Source organism: Urocitellus parryii, chromosome 3 (genome assembly GCF_045843805.1).
Source record: "Urocitellus parryii isolate mUroPar1 chromosome 3, mUroPar1.hap1, whole genome shotgun sequence".
In the NCBI taxonomy this organism is placed as follows: Eukaryota; Metazoa; Chordata; class Mammalia; order Rodentia; family Sciuridae; genus Urocitellus; species Urocitellus parryii.
Genome location: NC_135533.1, coordinates 174,670,067 through 174,682,110, shown reverse-complemented (window position 1 = coordinate 174,682,110; position 12,044 = coordinate 174,670,067). Strand labels below are relative to the sequence as shown.

General features: G+C 37.2%; 1 protein-coding gene across 24 annotated transcripts in view; it reads right to left on the bottom strand.

Moving 5' to 3' along the window:
• Positions 1–11,518, bottom strand: part of Slmap (sarcolemma associated protein) — a 149,603-nt gene extending 138,085 nt beyond the window's left edge. For all 24 annotated transcript variants that reach the window (XM_077796216.1, XM_077796223.1, XM_077796220.1 and 21 more), the window contains exon 1: positions 11,321–11,518. In XM_077796216.1, coding sequence (XP_077652342.1) covers positions 11,321–11,518 — 198 coding nt within the window. The remainder of the gene's footprint in view (positions 1–11,320) is intronic.
• Positions 11,519–12,044: the final 526 nt, after the last annotated feature.

The window sequence follows — 12,044 nt, the reverse complement described above, 5'->3', positions numbered from 1 at the left end:
AGTGGAACCTTTAAGAGGTAGGATCCAGTCGAAGTTAATCATTTTAATTTAGTTTCTCAATTAAACTGGAAGCATGCCTCCATGAAGTAAGCAGCTTCCTCTGCCACATGCTCTACACCATCATGTGCTCCCTTACTACAGCCCCAAAGGCATCAAGGCCAAGTGACCATAGACTGAAACCTCTGAACTTTGTGAGTCAAAAATAAATTTTTCTTCCTTATAAGTTAATTTATATCAGGTATTTGTCACAGAGATAGAGAGTTGACTAACACTAAGTCATGACATATAACCTAGGCTCAGCCAATCAAACACCTTAGCCTCTGACCCTACATGAGGAGTTAGTATCACAAATACACATGATTGGTGGCAGAGTAGAAAGTACACACTTTCCAGAGGTAGCAATGACAACCGTGCCAAAAGAATCATCCCATCCCAAATGTCACATCATAAGGGAAGGTATCTAGTGGTCAAGGAATGCAGCAGCATCTCTACACCAGACCATTTCTGTGGCATGATTTTGGCTACGGATCTAGCATCGGAGTTTCCAAACCTGGATTCCCAGCAATTCTGTGAGCTACCCTATGTCCTTTCAATACACTGATGTTCTGCTTAAGATAGTATCTAGGTTACACAACTAAAATTCCAAATAATGTGCAGTTCTTCTAGACTCAGTTGCCTTCTGATAATTACTCTGCTCTTATGTCTTTTAGTGCTAGGCTTTTACATGTCAAAGATATGTTATTATCTATCCTAAACTTTCAGGTTCTAATTCCAGTGCCCCTTCCTAGACAAATAAGCTGTTCCTATCTTGATCATACAATGCTCTTAATTCCATTTACAACTTAATTCTTCCCTAATTTTTAACAGCAGTTAGCTCTAGCTTCTCAATTAAACTAAAAGATCCTTGAAGAATGAAGTAACATCATAATACGTTCATTATGATCCATTGCCTATTATGGCATTACAAACTTTGATATGTGTTTCCTGATTGACTAGATTCTTGTCTTTTAGTTTACTGAACTCCTTTAATTTCATAACTTCAAGTAAGACAGACCAAGCATGCTACTGATATTTCCTGCTTTTAGAGTGAAAATATATAAACTGAGAGTACGGAATAATAGGTATTACTAAAAGACTTTCTTTAACACATTCAAAAATTTCACACATGTAAAATAATTTACTTTGTTTAGAAAACTCTAAAGACAGCTATTCAAAGAAGAAAATTGTTAACAATGAAAAAGTACTTGTACAGAAAATAAGCATATAAGTATTTGTGCAAACACAAAACAAGAAAAAATTAGAATAGCCACAGTTATTGAATACTTATGTTCCAGACATCCTGTTAAGTGCTTTATATGAATTCTTATTAAATCTTGATGACAGTCTTGTGAGCTAAATTTTACTATTAGCTTTTTTTTAGTTTTTGTTTTTTGAGGTGCTGGGAATTGAATCCAGGACCTTGAGCACACTAGGTAAGGACTCTGTGGCTGAGCTATAACCTCAGCCCGAGACTATTTTTATAGAGGGGAAAATGAAGCACAAAGACTCCCCAAGGTCAGTCATCTGGGAAGCAATGGAGCCATGATTCCAACTCAGGGAGACCAACTCCAAAAAATTTAACTACTCCTCAATCAGGCCTAAGCCAGCAGTGTTCAGGTACCTCAGAGACTTGACAGCAGTTTTATTTCCCCTCCCCAATTCTGTTAACTTCTGGATTTGTGTTTGCCAGAATACATCATTCTCTTTTAGACTTTCCTGCCTTAAACTCATGCTGTTGCCTCAGGCTAGAATGCACTGCTCTTTTTTATCCACCTAGCAAAACCCTACTCAATTTTCAAACAGTGGCTTAAAAACAACTTTCTCTGTGAAGCCCTCTTCATTCCTCCCACACTTTCTGCCCCCATTCCTGGGGGAAGAAATACATCACTCCTAGCTCCCTGGAAACAATGAATCACAGATACTTCTATTGTTCAATTTATTTGAATTATAATTATATTTTTACAGAGCTACCTACTGGACACTATATTACACTGCAAGCTTTAGAATGCATAATGATCCCAGTTTAAGTTCAACTACAATTTAAGTGAATAGTTTCTACTAATCAAAACAGCATCATTTGCTACATGCAATGGCACATACCTAAGGCAAGAGGATCAAAAGTTTGAAGCCAGCCTCAGCAACTTAGCAAGACCCTAGGCAACATAGTAAGCCCCTGTCTCAAAAAGGGCTGAGGATGCAGCTCAGTAGTAAAGTACCCCTGGGTTCAATCCCCATCCCCTCCCACCCACTTTAAAAAAAAAAAAAAAAAAAAAAACAACCAGCGTCATTCATTCTAATAATATTTTACCAACCTCTATATGGCCACATACCTCAAAAATCATTGATGAGTAAAATTACTATCTTACACTTCCTAAGTTCAGAAAGGGAATTATAAACTGCATCTTACAAATCATTTTTCAATGCCCACGTTAAGACTATAGCATTACAATTTCCAAATAATACCACAGTTGTAGCAAATTACAAATATTTTTTTAAATATTTTTTACTTGTATAGATAGACACAATACCTTTACTTATTTTTATGTGGTGCTGAGAATCGAACACAGTGCCTCACACATGCCAGGCAAGTGCTCTACCACTGAGCTACAACCCCAACCCCACAAATATTTTTTAATTGGAAATACTCCATCCACTATATTTGTTAAAGCAAAGGTCCAAGAATAAGACATTTGCACTAACAGAGACAAATCAAACTATATTGCAAAAGATGCTGAATTAATCCACATCTGAATACTCACTCTCTTCCATTCCTACACCCTAATTTGTTTCACTAAACTAATACTAACTATTACTCCATCTAATGTTCCTTTTTTAAATAAGGGCTTTCTTGAGATATAATTTGCCTACAATACAATTTCCTATTTAAAGTATATAACTTAAGCCAAGCATGGTAGCACACACCTATAATTCCAACTATATGGGAGGCTGAGGTAGGAGGATCACAAGTTCAAGGCCAGCCTAGGCAATTTTGGAGAACCTACCTCAAAATAAAATTCTAAAAAAGAGCCAAGGCTGTAGTTCAGTAGTAGGGCACTTGCTTAGCATGTGTGAGGACCTAGGCTCAAACACCAGTTTGGGGGGGAAAAAAAATGGTAAATAAATATATTTATATGTGTGTAAATAAATTATACGATTCATAGTTACACAACTATCATCACAGTTGATTTTTCATTTTCATCATCCCCAAAAGAAACCTGTACCCATTTAGCAGTATTTCTCTATATCAGTCAGGATTCTAGAAAAGCAGAACCAATAACATGTGTATGAAAACACACACACACACACAGATTAATGTTTTTAAATACCTTTATTTTGTTTATTTAGTCTTATGTAGTGCTGGGGCTCAAACCCAGTGCCTCATATGTGCCAGGCAAATGCTCTACCACTGAGCCACAACCCCAGCCCCCAGAGAGATTAATTTTAAGAAATTGGCTCATGTGACTGTGGGGCCTGACAAGTCTGAAATCAGCAGTGTCAGACTGGAGAGTTCAGGAAGAGCTGTTATTGCAGTTTTAACCAGTGGTTCTCTGGGGACAGAATTCCTTCTTGGGGGCAGGGGTAAGGTGTCTCAGTCTTTTCTCCTTAGGATTCAACTGATTCAACTGATAATGGCCTGCTCACATTACAGAGGAAATACACTTTACTCAAAATCTACTGGTATGTTAATCATATCTAAGAAATACCTTCACAGCAACATCTAGACTGAGTTTGACCAAAAACACAACCTAGCCAAGTTGACCCAAAATTAACAATCACACTCCCCATTACTCCCTGCCCCTAGCAACCTGTCTCAAAATAAAAAAGACTGGGAATGTAGCTTTGTGATAAAGTGTCCCTGGTTCAATCCCCAGTGGTGGGGCGGGGTAGGGAGTGAGAATTTAGAATAAGGGTCTAGTACTTGATTTTTATTTGGGGGATAAGAAATCTAGATTCTAGTTTTAATTACTACTAAATGACCTTGTGCAAATAAACTCTAAACAAACTCTTTTTGGATAAAAGGAGCCAGACTACAGTGTTTTACTTACTTTTTAAGAGTGTTAAACAAGTGTTCTACTTACTTTTTAAGAGTGTTAAACAGATCAAATAAAATAAGAAAATACTTTAAAATACTTTAAAATCTCCCCCAAGAAAGTATTATTCTGCATGAGTGTATGTATGTATATTCAAAACTAATATAAACCACATGATTATCTACAGTCCCAAAACACTTAGCAAAGTGTCTTGAACATTATTATTCTCAATCAACAATGATTTATACAAAGACTATATATTGGTAATTGAGTCCATGATCTCAAATTGAGAACTAACTTGAATGACCTTCTGCCCTTTGACTCTCCAGGGGCTTGTAGAAATACAACTACTCCATTGTTCATATTTCATTTACTCAAAATTTATATAGTACCCACTCGTTTGTTCTCAAGTGCTTGCCTCAGGGAAATAGTACATTTGCATCATGGTTATTTTGTTGTCTATATCCTATAATGAAATTATATACAAAGTTCTATAGGAATATAGAGAAAGAAGCAATTAATTCTTCAGTTAGTGGGAGACAGGAAAAGTTTCACATTGGAACAAAGCCTCAAGGGATGAAGGAGAGAGGTCATTCTGGAAGGGAATACAGCAAAAGGCACTTGTAGAAACAGTAAGCATTGTCAAAGGGCTGATACACAGTTTGGGATAAAGAAAAAACTGTAATAAAAGATAAAGCTGAGAGGAAAAAAAGAAAACAAGGAACAGATTTTAATATTAAACATTAATGGGGCAACAACCAAGATTTTTGAACAGGGGTATAAATAGTCTACCTGAAGTACCAGTAAGAGAAGCGTGGTACCCAGGAGAGGAAAGAGTACTGACAACATTTCAGTAGCTAATAAATGCTAACCTTTTTCTTGATTCAAATAATCACCAAGTAACCAACATACACTAAGAACCAATCTCTCAATCTTTTCACTTAAACCCTAAATGACAGACACTCTCCTCTCTATTTACCAAAGAGAATGGATACTAAGCTCTAACATAAATAACACTTAAGAAAACCAAATAAGAGCCTGAGAAGCTAGAGTGAATTTAACCTTACTTACAAATAAGTGGAGAAAAAAATGGTTTTAAGTGTACTCACCCATAAAATTATACATATGTATATTTTCCCCACCCTGTGGTAGCTTGGAACTCAGGGCCTTGTACACACTAGGCAAGTGCTCTGCCATTGAGCTATATCCCCAGCCCATTTTATTTTGTGAAAAGGTCTAGCTAAATTGTCTAGGTTGGCCTTAACTTGTGATCTTCCTGCTCAGTCTCCTAAGTGGCTGGGATTACAGGTATGTACCCACCCACCACTCATACTTTTTTTGTTTTTGTTATTAGAATTGGGGATTAAACCCAAGGCTATGCATGCTAGGCAAGCATTATACCACTAAGCCACATTCTCAACCCACCACCCATACTTTTTTAACTACTTGAAATAACAGAGAAAATAGTTCATCTATTTCCCACTATTGTAAAAAGTAACACTGAGTTGAGTACAGTGGTGTACACCTATAATCCCAGCAATTCTGGCAGGAGAACTGCAAGTTTGAGGCCACTCTCAAAAATTTAGTCAGGCCAGGTGTGGTTGTGCATGCCTGTAATCCCAGCACTAGAGAGGCTGAGACAAGAGGATTGTGAGTTCAAAGTCAGCCTAAGCAACTTAGTGAGGTCCTATGCAATTTAGCAAGACCCTGTCTCAAAATAAAACATGAAAAGGGCTGGGAATGTGGCTCAGTGGTAAAGCACCTCTGGGTTAAATCGCCAGTACCCAGCCACCCACCCAAAAAACTTAGCCAGGCCCTAAGCAACTTAGTGAGACCACAAAAAGTAACATAGAAAGAAATAAATATGTGCTTTATATATACAATCTGGCTTTCTATCCATGTTAACATTAACCTTAAATATAGTGTGTGTCAAACAATTTTCTCACAAAAAAAAAAAACAGCACCTTTTAATGACCTTTTTACTTCTATGAACAACAACAACAAAAAATTAGTTATCTGTTAAACACACAAAACCAGTGAATGTATAATCTACCTTTCTCAAAAGATATGGCCAGGATCTTTGCAGTCATGTTTAGACATGCTAAGAAAAAGGAAAGAACCAATCTTGGTTTTTTCCTTTGCAAAGACTTCCTTGCAATGTCATTGGAACATGTCCTATCTTTCCTCCTCCTTGCCTTTGCTTAAGCAATTCCTCCTTTCCTTGACTGACTCTATCTAAATAGAGTGCCCTTTATTAAAAATTTTAAGGTCTAGAGACTGGGGTTTAAAGCTCAATGGCCACCTTGCCTAGTAAGAGCAAAACCCTAAATTCAATCTGCAGTAACACACTCACACACACAGTCCTAAGGTTAATAAAATCTTCTTACAGTTTCTCTCTTTGCTGAAGTTCTAATGGACAATTTAACACTCTTGTCTGATTTCATTTCTGGCAATTAATCTTTTTATTCCAACTGACCTTATAAAAATCACATCCTAGCTAAAATATTACAAAGTCTTGGAATGGCTTTGGTTATGAGCTCAGGCTCTAGAGTCAAGAGTAAAAATATCTGGGCTCAAATCTCAGTTCTACCATTCACTAGGTATATGAACTTAGGCAAGTTAACCTAACCTAATTTCTGTGCCCCGATTTCCTCATTTGTGTGGGAAAAGTAAGCACCTATCTCAAAGAGTTGAGGATTAAATAAATAAGTTAAAGGTAAAACAGTTAATTGAATCTCTTTTGTCTTGTCTTGGTCCTGGGAACTGAACGCAGAGGTGCTCTACCATTGAACTATATTCCCGTCCCTTTTTAAGTTTTTCTTTTGAGATAGGTCTTGCAAGGTTGCTAAGGCTAGTCGCAAACTTGTGATTGTCCTGCCTCAGCCTCCCAAGTTGCTGGGATTATAGGCTTCTGTCACTGCTCCTGGCATGTGTGAAGCATTTAGGACAGGGCCTGGTACAGGGCCTGGCATATAGTTAGTGCACAAGTGTTGGTTAAACACTTACTCATTTTTCCCTGTTCCAGGTCAGTCTATACATACTGTTCTTGCATTATTTTTTCTTTCTTTCTTTCTTTCTTTTTTATATTTCTTTTTCAGTTGTAGTTGGACAAATACCTTTTTTTTTTTTTTTATTTACTTATTTTTATGTGGTGCTGAGGATAGAACCCAGGGCCTCACACATGATAAGCAAGTGCTCTACCATTGAGCCACAACCCCAGCCCACATCATTCTTTCTTAAATGGTGGTTTTAGTATCAGTGCCTCTGCTCAGAACTCTCCTTGACCTTTACTGAAACAAAGGTGCCACATTCTTGGCTTGGTAATGAAGGCACTGACTGCACAACCTGACACCACACTACTCAGATTTATTTACTCAAAATCTACTTTATACAAAATAGTAGGAAACAGACACATCTCCTCCAGGGTCTGATAGTTAATTACAAAGACACAAACATAAAAACAACATCACACCCATAAAATGGATGATGTTTACCCATAACTCTCCAAAAGAACACTCCAATATAATAAAATAAGTTTCCTCAGCAATGGGAAGATGCCAAGCTGATTCAAACCTTTCTCCTTTTCTTTTATTCTACCCACATCCCCTGAAAACAAAAACAACTAAAAAAAAAAGCTTTACTTTTATTTATCCACCCCATCACTTTCTTATGATTTAAACACATATATTATCATCTCAATCAACTGTTTTCAAGGTGAATAATCACCCTCTCTATATAATAAGCTCCTACAAAGAAGAAATAATCACTTCTTAGGAGTTGCCATTTCTTCTCACCTCAATACCATATCCTTCATTAAAACAGATCATGACAGAACAGGTGCTCAAACATATGCAAAGTGAGAATGGCAAGACAGCCAGTACTACTAAGTAAATTTCAATGAGACTATGGTAGACTACTGTGTCAACCACTAGCCTGTCACCAGTGCCCAAAGCCTCAAATCAAAAGGTACCATTCAAATCACATTCACCAACTCCTTCTGTGCAACTACCATATGGGTTGATTTGCTTGCTCATAAGCACTTTTGAGTCAACTGAAGGACTAATAATCGTTTTGTTACCTAATTTGAAGATTCTGAACTCCAAAATGGAGTGAAGGATGATACACAGAGCCAGGACAATTTTTACATCCCTGAGAAGATGATTTGGGAAAGATATTAAAAACTACACTTTGTGGCAAACCTGTCATCCTCCAACATGCAGGTTTAAATACAATGAAACATTCCATGGATTTAGCATTAAAAAGTGTCAGCTAGATTTCCATCTGCCTACATTTTGTCAGTTTTCTATAATGAATGTTATTTGAATAATCAAAAAAGTTTCAAGTATTTATTATTTCTTCCATCTTTTAATGGCCCTCCCAAGTTACCCACAAATTGAAAGTCAACCAAAGGGCATATTACTCCCATTTCCAACCCTTCAAGCAAAATGTCTACTTGGACAAAGTTATCAACTTCATTAGTTTCTATTTTTAAAATTACTTCAACGTGTATCACATTAAAGAAAAATGATTTTTCATTAGCTTCCTAAAATTGCATAGCACAATAGCAAATTACAAAGTGCTATTCTGTCAAGAGGATTCTCTGTTCCCCCACAAACACCCTCCTCCTTCTCTGAGTACTGAGCCCTTAATAAGGACCAGGCACAAGGTACTAAGTGATTTACATAATTATCTCAATCCTCAAAACAATGAGAGGGGGGCTGGGGATACAGCTCAGTGGTAAGCTTCTGCTTTGCACCCAAGCACCAAAAAAGAAAAGAAAATTGAAGCTTAGAAATGTTTAAACAACAAACTTCTTTGAAATGATACTTATAGGAGAGGATTCTTGTGTTTTATAATTTGCTGGAGATATATATTAGGCCTGAGGATTTTTGTTATTAGCTGATCACAGCATAAATTTCCAAACTACAAAGTTCACATAGAAAACAGTAAATGATGATATTTGGTCAAACTGGTATGGTTTTCTTCAGTAACTCCCAGCATCTGGCACATAATAGATGCTCAATAAAAACCTGTCTAGTCAAATCAAGCTTTAATTCCTAAAACAAGTTGAAAACATGGCAAGATCTGAGAGGTTATTATTTTAACTAGACTATGTGGTAGTTAGTTTATAATTCTATGTACACGTTAATTGCCTCATATCCTGACTGTTATTTTAGCTAATAAGGCAAAAGAAAAAAACAAGTGAAAATGATAGAAATAAAACAAGTCTATCCTTCAAAAATAAGGTTTTTGTTTGTTTGGGTTTTTACATGTGTGCGGGGGAGTGAGTACTGGGGATCAAGCCCAGGGCCTTGCACATGCTAGGCAAGCACTCTACTAAGCTATATTCCCAGCCAAAAGATAAAAAGTTTTCCTAAATAACAAATTCCATTAAATTTCAACATGTCATCTAAATTCATAACTACTCAATACTGATTTATTCTTAGTCATCCCAAATTAGTTGGGTTTTTGTTTGCTTGTTTGTTTTTGTGGTGCTGCATGCTAGGCTAGTGCTCTACCACTAAACAATCTATTCCCCAGCTCCTATTGATCTATAAATTAACCTACTATGAGGGTTTTGGTATAGCCATGGGAAGCACTGTGCATGCAACACTATTTTAAAAAAAGAAAAACGGTAGTCTCCTTTTAGTGTTGAATCAAAGAAAGTGTATTTAATAGCATACACTGTGAGCAAACCTATCATCTGATTAAGTTGGACCAAGGACAAAAAGGCAAAAATGTAAAAGCTGGTTGAATTAAGACACTAGTTAACTGATACTTAGTTCAATAGTTGGAAAGATGAGCTCCGAGAACACTCATTTTAAAGAATTACAGAAAATGTATGAAGTCTTTGAAGCACCCAAGCTTTAGCTTCCAGGGAAAAAAAGGAATCTGTTCCATAGGTAAATGAGCAGCTGGTGTTAATACAGAAAAATTGACATAATTTTTCAGATTTTATCCTACACAGAGTAGGTTATAGGTATTATACAAGCACACACACTTGGGCAATCTCATCCTCCTCTATTTAAAAGGTAATTTATTTAATAATTCTTTAAGTCAGTAGCCACAGAAGTATTTTCTTGCTTAGATATGAGGCTCATGTTTCTTTCATTTCAAAAAACTACTCTTGAAGACTTATATTCTTTTAAGAAAAGCTTGATCATTTAACTCAAAGAGGGGGCAAAAAGTCAGGAGATGAAACCTGAGATATTCCTATTAGCCTTACATAACTTACTTTAAGTTGGAATTGATTCAGTATAAATTGATTCAGTTCAAATAAAACCTCAGGTTTAGGCACAAAGATGAACTCTTTGGTATACATACCCCCTCCATACAAGATTAAAAAACGAAAGGATCTTACTCTTTTGATTTCTTAAATTTAAAGCACACACATACATTAATTAGAGTGTCAACATAAAAATGCCAAAATGTTTACACTTAAAATGAAATGCACTGAACTCATCCTGTTATATTTAAGTAATGCTGTAATTGATAGCACTGGATATAATTTCAGAAAATAAATTAATTTCCTAACACTAATGTTTTAATATCACCCTGTAAGTAAGCATTATGTACTAAATAAGTGCTGCAGAGAATATCAAAAAGTGATTTTCAAAAATAATAGGTATATTTTTCACCCAACTTATAAACAAAACTCTGAAAACAAAAATTTACAGTTGTTCACACTTAATTAAGTTGCTTTGGTTATTGCAAATTATTCCTTCAAAAGTATAAATATGTAACAGACCTTTGAAAAACATTAAGCTTACACAAGTGATTATCCTTACTAGAAAAGCCCTTATCTGAACTCAACTAAAAGCTGTGTTAACTACATTTCACCACAGGGACACTTGAGCCCCAGTGTAATACAGGCCAAATTTCCCGAATTGCTTTGGGAAAGGCTGCTTGCTTAATCAAGCACTGAAGTGCAGATTCACCTTTCTAAAAGATTGAAAGCAAGATGCCAAATTTCACTATCTAGTTTTCTGCAAAGAATTAGGGTTTGAGATTTCACTGGGAATGACCACGTTATCAAGATGCCATCGCCCTCCTGAGTCATTTAATTACAATACCTTCTCTGTTTTCATTCAACCACCTCAATTAGATTTCCACTAGAATAAGGCACACAAAAAGTTGGTTCCATGGCCTTTTTGATAGTGTCCTCTGGATGCAACCCTGGGATCCTGCATACATTATGGCTCTCAGCAAAGAAAAACTGAAAAGATTGTTAGACAATGTGGTGAAATTACCTTGCCAGTCTTGTGATCAAACCAGACGAGAGCATGGTTCCTTGAGAGCACTTTGCAATCAAAGGTGGCATTATTCTGTGCTGGTCGACAGCGTGCCACCGAGCGGCCGATTTTGATGGGCTCATCCAGGTAGACATGACGCTCTTGAAACGGGTGAGAGTTCGGGCGGCAAGTGAAGATGGCCAAGGCAGACGGCATCGAGGACAGACTGGGGATGTCTCTCCTACCAGGGACAACAAGGAGTTCCTCTAGATTCGGAATGCTCTTCACAAGCCAACACCCCTATCCCCCCCCCAAAATTTTAAATTAAAACACACTGCACATTGTCTAAGCATAACCAGTGAACATCAACAACTCTTCACTTGGGTGGGGAGACAAGCAAGCCCAAGTCCCATCACCTCCTTTAAAACACAGCAGCGCCCAGATCACAAAAAGTCCCCAACCAGCATCTTTCAGTCCATCTTCCCTGGGAAGAAAAGGCTCAAACATCGGGCAGTTTCGGCCAAGAAAACTCCTGGAAGACAGTTTGGGGACTGAAGGTATCCAAGCAGATGAGTCACACACCAATTCTTGTGTTTTGTTTGAGATCGCGGGCGCTTCTCCCCCTTGGTGGCGGAAACGTTGCAGCACTGCAGCATGAAGGAAGGGTCGGTTTGGTTCGGCCAGGAAGGTCCTTCGAGGCCAAAGAAAGGTGTAGCCAAAGCACCTCTGGGCAGCCACCGCT